This window comes from Microtus oregoni, unplaced genomic scaffold (assembly GCF_018167655.1).
Source record: "Microtus oregoni isolate MIOR12 unplaced genomic scaffold, Mior012 000062F_ref0000492, whole genome shotgun sequence".
Classification (NCBI taxonomy): Eukaryota; Metazoa; Chordata; class Mammalia; order Rodentia; family Cricetidae; genus Microtus; species Microtus oregoni.
This window is the reverse complement of record NW_024543872.1, coordinates 9,507,919-9,523,129: the sequence shown is the minus strand read 5'-3', so window position 1 is coordinate 9,523,129 and position 15,211 is coordinate 9,507,919. Positions and strand designations below refer to the sequence as shown.

The 15,211-nt window shown below is 48.7% G+C and overlaps 1 protein-coding gene across 2 annotated transcripts in view; it reads right to left on the bottom strand.

Moving 5' to 3' along the window:
• Positions 1 to 15,211, bottom strand: part of LOC121439646 (kinesin-like protein KIF3C) — a 43,877-nt gene that overhangs the window by 16,551 nt on the left and 12,115 nt on the right. For both annotated transcript variants that reach the window (XM_041640199.1, XM_041640200.1), the window contains 4 exons: positions 3,941 to 4,042; positions 3,258 to 3,380; positions 2,116 to 2,234; positions 998 to 1,114 (listed from right to left, as the gene is read on the bottom strand). In XM_041640199.1, coding sequence (XP_041496133.1) covers positions 998 to 1,114; positions 2,116 to 2,234; positions 3,258 to 3,380; positions 3,941 to 4,042 — 461 coding nt within the window. The remainder of the gene's footprint in view (positions 1 to 997; positions 1,115 to 2,115; positions 2,235 to 3,257; positions 3,381 to 3,940; positions 4,043 to 15,211) is intronic.

The following is a 15,211-nucleotide window of genomic DNA, read 5'->3' as shown; positions in this document are numbered from 1 at the left end:
GCTACCACCCATGGTACAAAAGGTGGGTCTACAGAGCTAGTTCCAGGACAGGCTCCAAAGCCATAGAGAAACCCTGTCTCGAAAAACCAAAAAAAAAAAAAAAAAAAAAAAGTGGTTTAAAAGTGCAAAATGCCACCACTGAAAAGTCATTACTCGTAAATTTGCTATATCCAACTAGCAGCACATCTGGGGACTTGGGGTCCGCACTTTCAGAAAGCCGACAGTTTAAACGGGCACGTAATGCGTTGAGGCGCTACAGACCTCGTATTAGCTTCCACTCCAGCCTTGGGGAGGCTGCTGCCTTGCGTGATAGTAGCACCCTTAGGATACAGAGAGTAAAGAATCCAGAGAAGTACTGTCCTTCCATTGCTATATACAGATTTGGTTCAGCTGGGTAAAGCACTCTGGTGGGTTTGAATAGTCAACCTCGTTCTATATGGATACCAGCAGAGGGCGCTGCACACCCAGCTAACTGACGCGGCTGCACCCAAGGGCTCCCCGGTAGAAACAGGTGGAATTGCTGAATCACCCAGCTGGGAAGCTAGGATCAGGCCTCTTTGGTGCCTGGGTCTTGTACCTCTCAGTCTTTCCCTCCAGATCATAAGCTCAGACAATGTGCGACTTACCTTCTGTCTGTGTTCTTATGTAGACCGGAGAGAGCAGAGCTGGGCAAACATTAAAATTGTTGCTATTTCTGCAACTGTGTATCCACCAGAAGTAGCCAACTATGACACCAGAGCTACGACATTGGAAACCAAAGTGCGTCCTCCAACACGCACCTCCTCTTACAGACTCCTTTGGCATCCCAGACCGGTGAATACTTCCTTTATGGAGACCCCTTACAGGATTAGAGCCTGGGAAATCCATCCTCCATGTTCACGCCTCAAGCCCCAAACATCTGTCTTTCTGGAGACAGGGTCTCAAGATCCTTGCCACCCACAATCCCAGGAGAAGCACATAAATCTCTAGGTCCAGACAAATGGCAGAAGGGACTCACACTCCAGCTGGCACCAGGGGCTGGAACTTCCACTGCTCCTCCTCACAGTCCAGGAAGAGCCGGTTCATGATCTTGTTCTTCTCCTCAGGGGGGATGAAGTTCTCAATGATGAGGTACCTGGAGCAGGAATCAGACAGAAATGGGAAGGGGAGGGAGAGATCCCGTCACAAAGGCAACAGAGAAGGGAGGGGGTGGGGTAAAAGGGATGCCATCACTACAGAAATAATGGAACTTGTCGGTCGGGCGGTGGTGGAGGCAGAGGCAGGCGGATCTCTGTGAGTTTGAGGCCAGCTTGGTATACAGAGCAAGTGCCAGGACAGCCTCCAAAGCTACACAGAGAATCCCTGTCTCAAAACACCCCACCCCCAAAAAAAATTTAAAAGAAAAGAAAAAGAATGAACCTCGAAGACCACTATTTCTAATGCAAAAACTGTGGGCCTGGGGCCTTTTGAGTTTTTACCAGTGCTCAGCCTACACTTTGGCAGAGGAAAGCAGAGCCATCAAACCAGACTGAGGAAGTAGAGCAAGCTTAAGAGCTGGCCTGTGTCATGAGCTCCAGGTTCAGTGAGAGACCCAGTCTCAAAAAAGGGGACGGGGTGGGGGGGTGACAGAGAAAAACTCCCCAATGCCATACCCTGGCCACCACATGAGACATACAAGCTGGGCAAAGTGGCCTACACCTGGCAACCCAGCAGCTGGGGCGCTGAAGCAGGGGGATAGCTGAAAGTTCCCAGACAGCCTGAGCTACAGAGTAGGACCCTGTCCAAAAAAAAAAAAAAAAAAAAAAATACAGAAACTCAAGCCAGGCAGTGGTGGTGCACACCTTTAATCCCAGCACTCAGGAGGCAGAGTCGCCCATATTTCTGTGAGTTCAAGGCCAGCCTGTTCTACAGAGAGTTCCAGGACAGTCAGAACTGTTACACAGAGAAACCCTGTCTTGAAAAACCAACCAACCAACCAACCAAACAAACAAACAAACAAAAAACCACAAGCTCTCAACAAAAATGGACACTTAAGTGAGTAGATTATCAAAATATAGCTTTCAGAAGAATCTCTCAGAGAGGCCCTGAGGAATTTGGGGAGACATGGGTACCCAGAACCAGAAGAGCCAGCCCTACTTGAGCTTGAGTTCCCGGGTCTGCTCATTCTGCGCCTCCTCCAGGTCCTGCCGCACACGGATATACTCCTCGTGTTGGTCCTGGATCTCAGCCTTCACCGCCTGCAGCTTGGCATAGAGCTGGACACACACAGGTGGGTCTCAGAGGCTGCTCAGTCAGGCACCAACCCCCGAGCCTGGGGCTTCACAGGCCTAGGCTCAGAATGAGCTCATAATGTCTGCCCATCACTATCAATCAGCATGGGCTATTTCAAGGGCTACCTCTGTCCCACCTCCCTGTGGTGGCTTGGTCCCTCCCACCCACTGAAACCTTAAGCTGTTACCTGCGTGCGCCTGCTCTCTCTCTCTCTCTCTCTCTCTCTCTCTCTCTCTCTCTCTCTCGAAGTGTTTAAACTGAAAGAGAGCTGAGGGAAATTTTGGCCTAACATCCTCTCATGACAGGACAGACTGAATAAACAGTCATAACTGGCCAAGAGAAGAGTGGAGACAAGCCAGGCAGTGCTGGTCCACATCTTTAATCCCAGCACTAGAGAGGCAGAGGCAGGCAGATCTCCAAATTCAAGGCCAGCCTGGTCTACAGAGAAACCCTGTTTGGGGGTGGGGTAGCCAGGACCCATGGAGTCAGGGGCTGAGTGGGTTGGGAAGGTAACCCACCCCACTCCCACCTATTTGAGAAATTCCCAAGAGTGAGGGCACGGAAGCCAGCAACGGCTTTCCTATTTCCCTCCTAGCTCAGTGATGTTCTAGTGCCTGCTACAGGGCCTGGGCCAGGGCTGGTCAGCTCTGAGGCGGTCACAACAATAATCCTGGGGGCGCTCCTGGCTCTTCCCTGAGTCCACACTGGAATTTCCTACCCTAAACCTCCATCCCAGGTCACATCTTTCCATGAATTTTCAGGATCCTGGTGACCAGGTCCTTGAATGCTATGATTCAATGGTGACATTCAAAGTAGAGAAGTTAACCATGACCATGACGACGACCACCCTGACACCAGACTCCTGCCCCCTGGTTTTGTCCCCCGCCCCATCAGCCCAGGCAGTATATATAGCTCGGGGACTGGGCAGTGGGAAGGGGCCTTTGAGGCACCCTCTCTGAGCAGCTAACTCTTAAGCAGAGTCTTGTTTACCCTGCCGCTCGTCTTACCTTCTTGAGTTTCTTGGTTTTGACCTCCACCTCCTGCTGCAGGGACGAGTAGGTACCACGCAGCTCCATGGTCTCCTCATCTCGGAGCAACATCTCCTGCTGCATTTCCCGCTCGCGGCGTTTCTAGGGCAAGGCACGGCAAGGAGGTCACATGAGGAAAGCAAGGCCCACTGAAGGAGGCTAAAGAGCACAGGGGCTGGCTCACTCTGCCTGACACAGGACCTGTCTTTACCATAATCCCGGGTGTCGGGGTACCCCACGGCTCGTGCTTACTTTCCCTCACAATTCTAAGTGGAACACTGGACACAGACCCCTCTTTTCAACTTCAATGAACACAACTATGCCAGGTGTGAGCCTGTGTGCATGGAGACCCCAGCACTAAGAGCGGGCATACCCTGGGGACATTACCTGTAGCATCGCAGCTGATTGGAAACTAACTTGATGACTTGGGAAATAATCACACAGTTGGCAGTGAAGGCCCAGAGGTCTCGTGGAGGTTAACTGTGAGGAGAGCCACCCCTTCTTCTCACCCGAAGAGAAAACGCTGAGCTGGCAGACCCATGAAATCCAAGTGACTTAGCTTAGGTTCTCGAAATTCTAATTCCAGGATTCCCAGCACAGCCTACCCCACACATGACCTCAAGGCCACACGCTTCCTGGAACCTGAAGCCTAGCAGCCTCACCTGCTCAGCAATCTCCTGCCGCTTCAGTTCCAGCATCTTCTGCTGCTCATTGGTGTGATCCATGATGTTCCTTCCGCCGATGAGCAGCTTGCTCTCCATGGCCTGAGGATACAATGGGGTTCAGAGATGGACTGGCAATGGTCCATGGCATAACAATTTGGGATTTTTGTTTGTTTTTTGGTTACAGGGTCACATGTGGTTTAGACTAATCTCAACCCTTCTATGCAGTAGAGGATGGCCAGGATTACAAGTGTGAACCACCACACGTAGCTTTATTGGTTTAGTTGCTTTTGTTGTTTTTTTGTTTTGATTTGTTGAGAAAGGATCTCACTGTGTAGTGTTGGCTAGCCAGAACTTATTATGTAGATCAGGTTAACCTATATGTAGATCAGGCTAGCCTGCAACTTGTGGCAATCCTCCTGCTTCTGCCACCCGAGTGCTGGGATTGCATGTATGTGACATCATGCCTGTTGACCACTTAAGAGTCTTCTCTCTCTCTCTCTCTCTCTCTCTCTCTCTCTCTCCTCCTCCTTCATGTAACAGAGCCAAGGAAAACTTAAACTCCTGATCCTCTTGCTTCCACTCCAAGAAGGACCACAAAGCAGAGACTCTGCTCCCCTTTCCTGCGATCCTTCTAGGAGTGGACGTAAGACCTGTCCAGAAGAAGCCTTGTAGCTGTCAGTGGGGATTGAGCTTCCTCCTCCAGCCTCTAGAGCAGTAGCACAGAGCTTCCATTGTGGACAGGATCCTTAAGGAATGAATATAAGGCACCCGATCTCTTTGCTATGGATACGAAGGAATGGCTGGGTCACCATGCCTGTGAGGAGGGTGGGTGGCAATCTATTCCTGGCAACCAGGCCCCAGATGGCATGCGGCAGGAGGAGAAAAGGCAGCCACTGGGCAGCCCAGCCCTTGGACTGCGTGGTTCCTGACTCAGGAAGACAGCTCATCGCTGGGGCAGCAGGAAATCTTGGTCTAATCTTGGGCTGCTGAGGAAATCAGAACAACCCAAGGGAAAGACTCCCCAGCAACAGGGGACAAAATGAGGCCCCAGAGGCTCCCTGAGCTTTAGACACAACCTGCAAAACTCCTGGTCTGCCCACTAAGCTGAAGGCCCGGCAAGCCATGCCTTCCCCCTCAGCCACAGTATCAGAACCTCACCTCCTTTCTGCATGGCTCACAAACACAGGGGCTGACAGAACCCTCAACAGCCAGGAGCTCCCTCCTTCCTCCCCATGTACCAAATGACGAGACAGAAAATAACAGAGAGGAGAGATCCACGCACCGCATCCCCAGCCTCATTGAGATCCATGCTGTGTGAAAGCCCCCACCCCACCTGGACTGGCACAAAGTCTGACCCCATAAGATGCACTGTCATTATTAACAATAAGAGGGCACTTTCCCAGGGCAGATGACTGCCCTCTGATTTCATTGCTGGCCTCCTGGAAGGCTGACATCACCTTGAGCCACTGGAAGAAATTGGCTGCCACCCCACTGGAATTTTTCCCAGTGGAACCAGCTGACATGTCTGAGGGCTCTCAGAGCTGGGGATGCTGCCAGGCTGGGGGAGTGGGCAGCCACCTGTGAGCGTCACATCATTGGTTTCAGGGAAGGCCAGCGGCTAAAGGATGCTGCGGGGAGGTCAGAAGCTGAGTTGTGCAATATGATAGTGGACACTGAGCAAAGCCAGGCCAGATGGAGAGGCGGGAACCTCACGTCAGACCTATGCAGTCACAAAGACAAAGGAGAGAGCAAGGGGCTATGGTGGGGCTGGGTATCCTTGATGCCACACCATAGCCCTCTGCACCCCTGGATGATTCCCTCACAATCTAGTCCATCACTGTGCTTGACTAGCCACTCAGAGTTCTTCAAAACTGGGACAAAATTACAGCAACATTAGGGAAGCCAAAGGCCAGGATTTGAGATGTTAAAATGCTCTCACCTCCTCAAAGGTTGTACATCAGAGGTGTTCAACATTGCATGGGGTGGTGCACGTCTTTCAGCCCAGCACTTGGGAGGCAGAGACAGGTGGATCTCTGAGTTTGAGGACAGCCTGGTCTACAGAGTGAGTTTCAGGAAAGCCAGGGCTGTTACCCAGAGAAACTCTGTCTCAAAAAAACAAAAAAGAAATAAACAACAACAAAAGTTGTATAAGGAAGCACATACTGATTAACTGTTCAATTTCACAGATGCCCCCAAATCCATTCTCGGTCATAAGGAACGGTGTGAGCTGACCGAAATAAATAACTAAAAGGCAGGTGGGTGAGCGTCTATTACAGCTTCCCATTCGCGGGGAAGTGATCCCAATGCTGTTCACTAAATGACGGCTGTGGGCAAGGCATTATGAGGCAGACTAAGACAGGACAGTGAAGGGAGAAACCCTCTATGGCTCCCAGAAGACATCGGCTTAGTATGCTGCCAAGGCTAAAAAATCCAATAGCAGTGGGCCAAGGACCTTCGTGAAGGCTTTTTGGAAACAAAACAAAACAGATTATCCCCTTGCAGAGAACCACGATGCAGCCAAACCTGGAGTACTGTGTACCGTGCCATTCTGAATCTCCAGAGACTCAGAGGGAACAGGAGGACCAGAGAAGGGTGGTGAAGGCTGTTTCAGGGCTACTGTGAGAGATGGAAAAATAGGATTCTTCAGGCCACAAAAACAAAGGAAGATTAAGAGGAGAGGCCCGGACACAATAGAACCAAAGACGGCTGTAGGAAGGAAGCATCCTGGCTTTCCCGTTCAATCCCAGAACACACATGGGATTTCAAAAGAAGCAGCTTTTAGGACGCCGGAGGGAAGATGGCCCGGATAGTGCCGCATGCCTGTGAACCCCAACACGTGGAAGGTGGGAGGAGGAAGATGGGGGAGTTCAAGTTTGGCACCCGCTTGGGCTACACGAGACCCGACCTCAAAAACAAAGAAATGAGGGGCTGGAGAGATGGGCTCCGTGCTGAAGAGCGGTTGCTGCTCTTGCAGCAGACTCGAGTCTGGGTCCCAGCACCCACGGCAGGTGGCTCATAAAGGTCTGCAACTTCAGCACCAGGGGGATCTGATGCCCTCTTCGCACTTCCAGAGGCGTGTGTATGCATGTGGCGTACACATACATGTACAGTTAATAAAAATAATAAACTAAACATAAAATGACTTTGGGGGGCAAGTAAGAAACGTCATAAATTTCCTAGCATAGCTAATTTCTTTCATCTCTCTTCCCTGCCCACTAGGTTAGTCCACAGGTACACAATGTTCTTCACTTCTATAGACACACTTATAATGACAAGCAGAAGCCGGGCGGTGATGGCGCACGCCTTTAATCCCAGCACTCCGGAGGCAGATGCAGGCGGATCTCTGTGAGTTTGAGGCCAGCCTGGTCTACAAGAGCTAGTTCTAGGACAGGCTCCAAAGCTACAGAGAAACCCTGCCTCAAAAAAAAAAAAAAGAATATTTCTAATTATATATATTTTAAAGACAGATTCTCACTGCCTGGTCCAAAACTCACTGTGTAGACCAGGCTGGCCTCGAACTCACAGAAATCTGCCTGCCTCTGCCTCCTGAGTGCTGGGATTAAAGGCGTGCACCACCACCACCTGGCTGAAAATAATTTTATTACAGTAACATAAGCATGAAATATTATCATTTAAAAATTGTTATAATAATAGACATAAAAATGAGCCTTAGTCGGATGTGGTGACAAATCCTTTAATCCCAGCACTCGGGAGGCAGCAGCAGGTGGATCTCTGTGAGTTCCCGGACACCCAAAGCTGTTACATAGAGAAACCCTGTCTCGAAAAAAAAAAAAAGAGGTGAGCCTCCGCATTTAATTAATTTAATAATCATTTTTTCCCCTCAAGACAAGATTAGGATTGAATGATGTAGCCCAGGCTGGCACCCAAATTGATATATATAGCTGAGGATGGCTCTAAATGCCCAGTTTTCTGCCTATCTTCCAAGTGCTAGGATTACAGGCATGCACTCCCATGTTTGGCTTCCCTTTTATATTTTCCATGCCATCTTGGTGATCTCATCAAGGCCCGGTCTCTCCTTTCCCAACCACTCTTTTGTGCTGCTTGGAGATGCTTTTTTTTTGTTGTATTTTGTTTTCGAGGCAAGGTTTTGCTATATAGCCTAGACTTGGAACTAATATATATATATATATATATATGCATACATATATACATATATATATATATATATATATATAATGATGCCTTTATCTCATACGATCCTTCAGGCATCATTCTGGCACGTTCTATGATACCCAGCTGGAGGTGACTCTTAGGTGAACACATGGACCTTTGATATATAACAGAACCATTTATCCAGCTCATACAATCCTTCAGGCATCATTCAGGCACCGGGGGTGACTCTTAGGTGAACATATGGACCTTTGATATATAACAGAACCATTTATCCAGCTTCCACCCTCCCCAGCTACCTATATCTAGGCCCGTGTTCTCCTTACCCAAAGGTTATACATTACCTAGGTCTTTATCCCACCTGGACATTGTCGGACAGAATCTGAGCTAGCAATCAGGCAGGGCATCTGAAGCACTGACCAAGACTATGAGTCCCCTGAGTCCCCCAAGTTCCAGTCATGCTCCCGAAGTCACCATGGCATGAGTCCCAGCTTGCTTCCTGTTAGGGCTACGTCTCGGACCTAGAATTGCTTCCCGACCCCTCCTGCTGGCTGGCCCTCCTGAGAAGATATCCTGGATGATGACTAACTGCCTATTTCCATTTATTCAGTGCCCCTCTCCTCAGCTGGTCCTGCCCGGGCTGGATAACAATTGAATCTGTATTACCACTTCTTCGCTAAGTGAGTCTTGCACCCTTACTTGAATCCTCAGTGGCTGCCAAGCTGGGCAGACAAGACCAGCCTTGTGTTAGGAGAGGGGGCTGGTTCTGGTATGAAATCAAGATGGGGTCCAGGTGCAAGAGCCTCAGCCCTCCTCCTCCCCAGTCGTGGCCTGTGCTATTCCACCCCTACACTCTGAAATGTGTTAGACACCAGCTTCTTTGTTCTTTTTTCTTTTTCTGTTCCTTCTGAAGATGGACTCATGTCTTCCTTTGCCTTAGAAATTTGTCCTTAGCCATTGTCTGTAGAAAGCAGAGGGGCAAGGAGCCCTCTAATCCTTGTCCAGTTCAAGCTGGGTATGCAGGGCAGAAGGCCCGCTATATGGGGTCCTGGCCCTATGGAAAAGTTCCCTGGATCTCTCAGCCGCTCTGGTCAATGCTTCCTTTGTGATCTTTCGGGGCAAAGGAGTATAGGTGGGTGGGGCCTGGGGACAGGGCTGTTGGCGTCTGCAGATGTTAAACACAGCCAGTGTGAGTAAAAGGTCAGCAGAGGTTGTGGGCATAGAGCAGATCTGGTTGGGAGCTCCAGTGTGCCATGGTCTAATTCTTGAGCAAAGGGAATTGATCACATGGCGACCAAGTATCTTGGGAGTCATTGCCACAGACCTCCATGCTTTAGAGATAGGACATGGTGGCCCAGGCATGAAGCCATGCAAACTTGGCGTCTTCTAACTAAGGAAGCCACGTGCATAACTCCTGTTACATCAACTCTGAACTTTTCAAGTAATTTCCTAAGTTGATTAGGGCTCCAGCTTGGGGTATGAGAGGCAGGTCAGCAGCTGTACAATCAATAACAGTCAGGATCCCCACAGGGACTGTGTCAGCTTGTAGACACAAGGAATTCACAGAGGTCACTTCTTCCAGTTCCGGGAACAACCAGAGTACAAAACAAGAGCTTGAACTGGATGTGGAGGCACACACCTTTGGCTCAGGCAGGAGGACCACAAGTTCAAGGCCAGTCTGTGCTACGTAGTGAGATTTCACTACAAGGAGGGGAGGAAAAAAGTGAGGGAGGGAAGCTGGGGGCTTTCGATGCCTTGGTAGAGCGCTTGCCTAGCATGTAAGGGACCCTGAGTTTGAACCCCAATATGACATAGACAGGAATGGTGGCACATTAGTACTACAGAGAGAGAGAGAGAGAGAGAGAGAGAGGGAGAGAGAGAGAGATCAACCAACCAACCAGAGGAGATAGGAGCCCTCTTAAGTGCTGGTCAGGAAATCTAGGCGGGCGACATATCTGACCAACCACTCCTTGGGGAGGATTACCATCAAGTGTGATCCTCCAAGCACAGAAAAGGCAAACCAGCTTTGGTGCCACTGCCAGCTACTCTATGGAAGTCTGAAAAGGACAAAAGTCTCAGCTGTATCTTGCCCCATGTCTGTGGCTAGACACGTGTTTATTAAAAAGCTGGGAGCAACGACTCACATGCAAAGGCCAGAAGACAGCTTGGTAGGAGTCAGTTTTCTTCTTCTGCCATGTGGGCCCCGGGGGGGCAGGGCTGGTATTTCACTCACTAATCTATCTCACCGTCTCCCCCAGACCAGGTCTTTTTCACTTTAATCATCCTATACTATTACCACAAGAACCCTATGACATGATACCACGCTTGTGGTCTCCGCTTGACACAAAGAAGACGAAGGCTCAGACGTACCCACTCTTATAGAGCCAGCCAGCAGGAGAATACCGGGACACTAACCTGACTCCAAGGGCAGTGCTCTTATCTCTGCTCCTTGGCTATCCACTGGCTTCAGGTCAGCAGTGTGTAGAAAGGAGCCGAATTTGATATTTGTTTCTCTGCTGACTCAGGAGCCATCAGGAAAGCTCAGAGCGCTACTGCGTCCTCTTCCAGCTGAAGCAGCTATGTGTGGCTCTTCTGGGGCCTCTGCAATGGGCGCAGGTCAGAGAGCTCTTACCCACATGCTGGGGGAGGTTCTATCAAACTCCCTAAGTGTGGTGACCCCAACCATGAAATGGTTGCCGTTGTCACTTCCTAACTCTAATTTTGCTCCTGTTAGAATTGGTTTTTTTTTTTTTGGGGGGGGGAGGTTTTCGAGACAGGGTTTCTCTGTGGTTTTGGAGCCTGTCCTGGAACTAGCTCTGTAGACCAGGCTGGCCTCAAACTCACAGAGATCCGCCTGCCTCTGCCTCCCGAGTGCTGGGATTAAAGGCGTGCGCCACCACCGCCCAGCCCCTGTTAGAATTGTTAATGCAAATATCTGTGCTTGCCAATGGTCTTAGGTGACCCCTGTGAAAGGGTTGCTCAACCCCCAGATGCGTCTCAACTCATAAGTTGAGAACAGCTGGTCCTAAAGAGTCTGAAACCTGGAATGCTCGTGGGAACGGCCTAACGTGAAGAGAGCAGGGCACGCGAGTGAGCGTTTCCTCATGTGCCTGTTACCCTCTGTGACAATGTCTGAGATGTCGGCCCTTGGACTCCAGAGCTCCTCTCTGGAAAGTGGGAAGCAGGGCACTCACTCTCTTGCAGGCTCTGGTTAAAGAACAGCAGTTGGGCAACGGACATAGAAGTGCTTCACAAATGACCACATATGTGGAGGGGGTTGGGAAGGTAGCTCATTAAGTAGCGCAATTGCCTAACAAAGCCTTGGTAGCAATGAAAAAAAAAATCAAGCACAATGACATGCTATGGTAGCTCACTGACTGACTGTGCCATTGGGAAGCGATCACCATTCATGGCAAAAAACCAAACTAACCAACCAACCAAGCCAACGAAATCCCAGCCCAAAACTCCCCGCTTCATCTCTTAAAAGAGACAGCCCTTCCTACCATCGCAGACCTCTCTCTTCTTTTCAGGCTCCCTGATTGTAGGTCTTGAGGAGTCAGCAATAAGGGAAGAAGAAAGGAGAGATGAAGGGGAGGGAATGAATAGATCTATTTTCAGATGAACAGTGCTATTTTCAGTGGCTTTCTGCCCTGGGGACATAAACCAGGACGCTCCATCTGAGTGTCCTCCTTGGATGGCTCAAAATGCAACGTAAATGCCTGATGTTGCAAGTTCCAGGAACACTCTCATTAGCAAAAGGAAAAATTGGAGACTGGGAAAAGCATCGGCCAGGGAGTGAAGTGAGGCTAGCTCCGGCCGGTCCCTGTGCTGGGTAAGGTGCGGAGGCACACAGTGCTCCTTCCATGCCAGAGAAGAGCATGAGGAAAAGGCGGGGCCCGGCAGTGAAGGCGCACATCCTTAATCCCAGCATTCAGGAGGCAAAGCCAGCCCGATTTACAGGGAGTTCCTAGGCAGCCAGGGATAACATAGAAAGAACCTGTCTCAAAAAAAAAAAAAAGACTATACTTACTTATTGTGTGTGTACATGTGTGCGCTTGTGCCACGGTGGGCCTGTGGAACTCAAAGGACAACTCGTGCAAGCTGGTTCTTTCCTTCTACCCCATGGGACCTGGAGCTAGAACTCAGGTCACAGATTGGAGGCAAGGACAACTGTCTTTAATCATTGAGCAATCTCAACGGCCCCACTATTTTCCTCCGGTATTTATAGCTTCCTAGAAGGTTTTCTCCAACACCTGGGATGCAAATCCAGGTGACAGAATGCCAGTTCGTCAGAACTGACAAAATCTAAGGATGCTTTTCAGAGAGGAAGTACAGGGCCCTGAGGGTGGGTCGTTCCAGGTGACAGAGACTCCACTGCTCCCAGCCCCGCCTCCCTACCTCTTCTCACCAGGCCTTCTGACCCTGAGTTCCTGACCGTCTGTCACCATGGGTCATCAGCAAGGGGCATCCAACACCTATTGATTGGATTGTTTTTACATCCCTTGGGAGACCAAGAGATGTGTACAAGTCACAGGATCATTGGTAACTAAATCCACTGAATGTTACACAAACCCCGATTTCTCTAAATTATCACTGCTTTTAAGTGAATCACCCTACCATGACACAGCACACACATACACACAGACACACACACACACACAGAGACAGACACACATACACACATACACATATATGCACAGGTACACACAGACATACACACAGATACAGATATACGTAGACACATACATACACACATACACACACACATACACAGACACATATACACACAGACACACACATACATACAAACACAGGCACAGACACACCCACACAGATACACACACATTTTTGTGTGTTGGGGGGAATTGGGTTTGAACCTAGGGCTTCGTTCCTCCTTGGCAATCACATTATTGTGACTCATTTGTCACACTCTCGCCTTTTTCATTTTTTATTCTGAGACAGTTGCACAAGTTTGTCCAGGTTGGCTTTGAACTCATTCTGTATCCATGTCAGCTTTGAATTTATAGTTCTTTGTTTCAGCGTTTTGTTTTTTAATTATTTATGTGTATGTATGTAAGCCTGTGAGAGTCCATGCATACCACATACATGCAAGAGCCTGAAGAGGCCAGAAGAGGACATTGGGTTCCCTAGAACTGGAGTTTCGGATGGTTGTAAGCCAACACTCGGGTCGGGGGAACTGAACAAAAGCAGTAAGCACCATTATCCTTGAGTCGTAGCTGGAGTAGTGGGACCTCAGGCCTTTGTCATCAGGATGGGTTAACACTATTTTTTTTTTTTTAAGAAAGGGTCTCGCAGCTGAGGCTAGCCTCAAACTCCCAAGGTTGTCCTTGAACTCCTGACCCTGATCCTACTGTGTTTACAGTTCAGGTAAAGGCACCACTTCTGGCTCCCTTTCTTTCGGTGTGGAGTCTAAATTCTCCTCCATTTTTTGAAAACCATAGAACCCTGACAACAGTTTATTGTCTTTATTTAAAAGTTTAGATTTGTTTTTGTTGAATTAAAAAAAAAAGACAAAAATAAACAAGGGCTGGCAAGAAGACTCAGCAGACATAGACAGAGACACGGGTCACCATTCCTGACAACCCGAGTTCGATCCCGTAAACACAAAGAACCAACTCCCCAAAAGTTATCCTCTGGTTTTCATGACTGCTGTGCCATTAACTGCCCCCATTGAAATAAATAAATGTAAAAAAAAAAAAAATTTTAACCGGAAAATAAAAAAATAAATAAATAAATAAAAAAAGAGCCAGCCATGTGTCAGTAGGTCCCAGCCCCTGGAGAGGCTGAGGCAGGAGAGTCATGAGTTCAAAGGTAGCCTAGACTATACAATAAGACTCTACCTTATAAAAATAAAAGGCAGTAGGCCCGGAGATGTAGATTATCTGCAGAGCGTTGTAGTGTACAAGGGCCTGCATTCAATGCCCAGCAGCGCAAAACCAATCAAACAAAAGCAATACTGTGCTTATTGTAAAAATAAACAAACAGGCTGAGTGTAGTGGCACACCCCTGAAGTCTCAATGGGGAAGACTGAGGCAAGAGGACCACAAGGTCCAGCCTGGGCTATATAGTGAGTTGCAGGCTAACCTAGACTATATAGCAAGATCCTGATTCAAATAAAACGTAAGGGCCGCAGTTGCAGCTTAGTGGTACACTTGCCTTGTATGGATGAGACCTTAGGTTCACTACTGCCCAAAAAGAAAAAAAAAAAACCTAAACAACGTACTAAACAAAATATTGTTGTTGCTGTTTTTAGAAAAGGTAAAAAGTAGCAAGGCATTGGAGGTTGAGGTGGGAGGACCTCAAGGTCAAGGCCAGCCTGGGCTACAGGTTAAGTTTTAGGATAGCTTGGGCAATGAGATTGACTAAAAATTGTTTTTTTAGGACATGATTTGATTGTATGAATTGGTGGTGACGGTTGAGTACAAGCACAGGTTTGCATCATATGGTCCAAGATGATTAGTTAAGCATCCCAGGAGATGGGAGCTCCCTCTGGGACCTGTTAGTGAGGGACATGGCATAAATCTGATCAGGTGCGTCACAGCGTGGAGGGGAAGGTCATGTACTATGGTGCCAGTTAGTCACAGCCTCACGATTCTGGAACTACATGCCCAAGGCATATGACACTGCTCATGTCCCTACGTGTCACATGAAACTGGAACGGCGCTGCTTCATGGTGCTACTGTGAGCGGAAACGACACCATGCACATAAGACTGTATCAGAGGGCTTTGCCTTAAGCGCACAAGAAAAAAAGGGAGCTGCATTATTGGTACTATTGCCATTGGCATCTTCCCACGAGCCTAATAAAGCAAAGAAAGAACAAGAGCCAGGGGGCGGTGGCGAACGCCTTTAATCCCAGCACTCAGGAGGCAGAGGCAGGTGGATCTCTGTCAGTCAGCATGGTCTACAGAGCGAGTTCCAAGACAACTAAGGCTGCATAGAAAAATCCTGTCTCAAAAAAACAACAATAACAAAATAATAATAAAAATAAATAAATAAAAAGGGGGCTAGAGAGATGGTTTACCGATTAAGAGCCCTGGGTGCTCTTCCAGAGGACCAAGGGTTCAATTCCCAGCACTCATATGACAGTTCACGCCATGTGTAGCTTCAATTCCAGG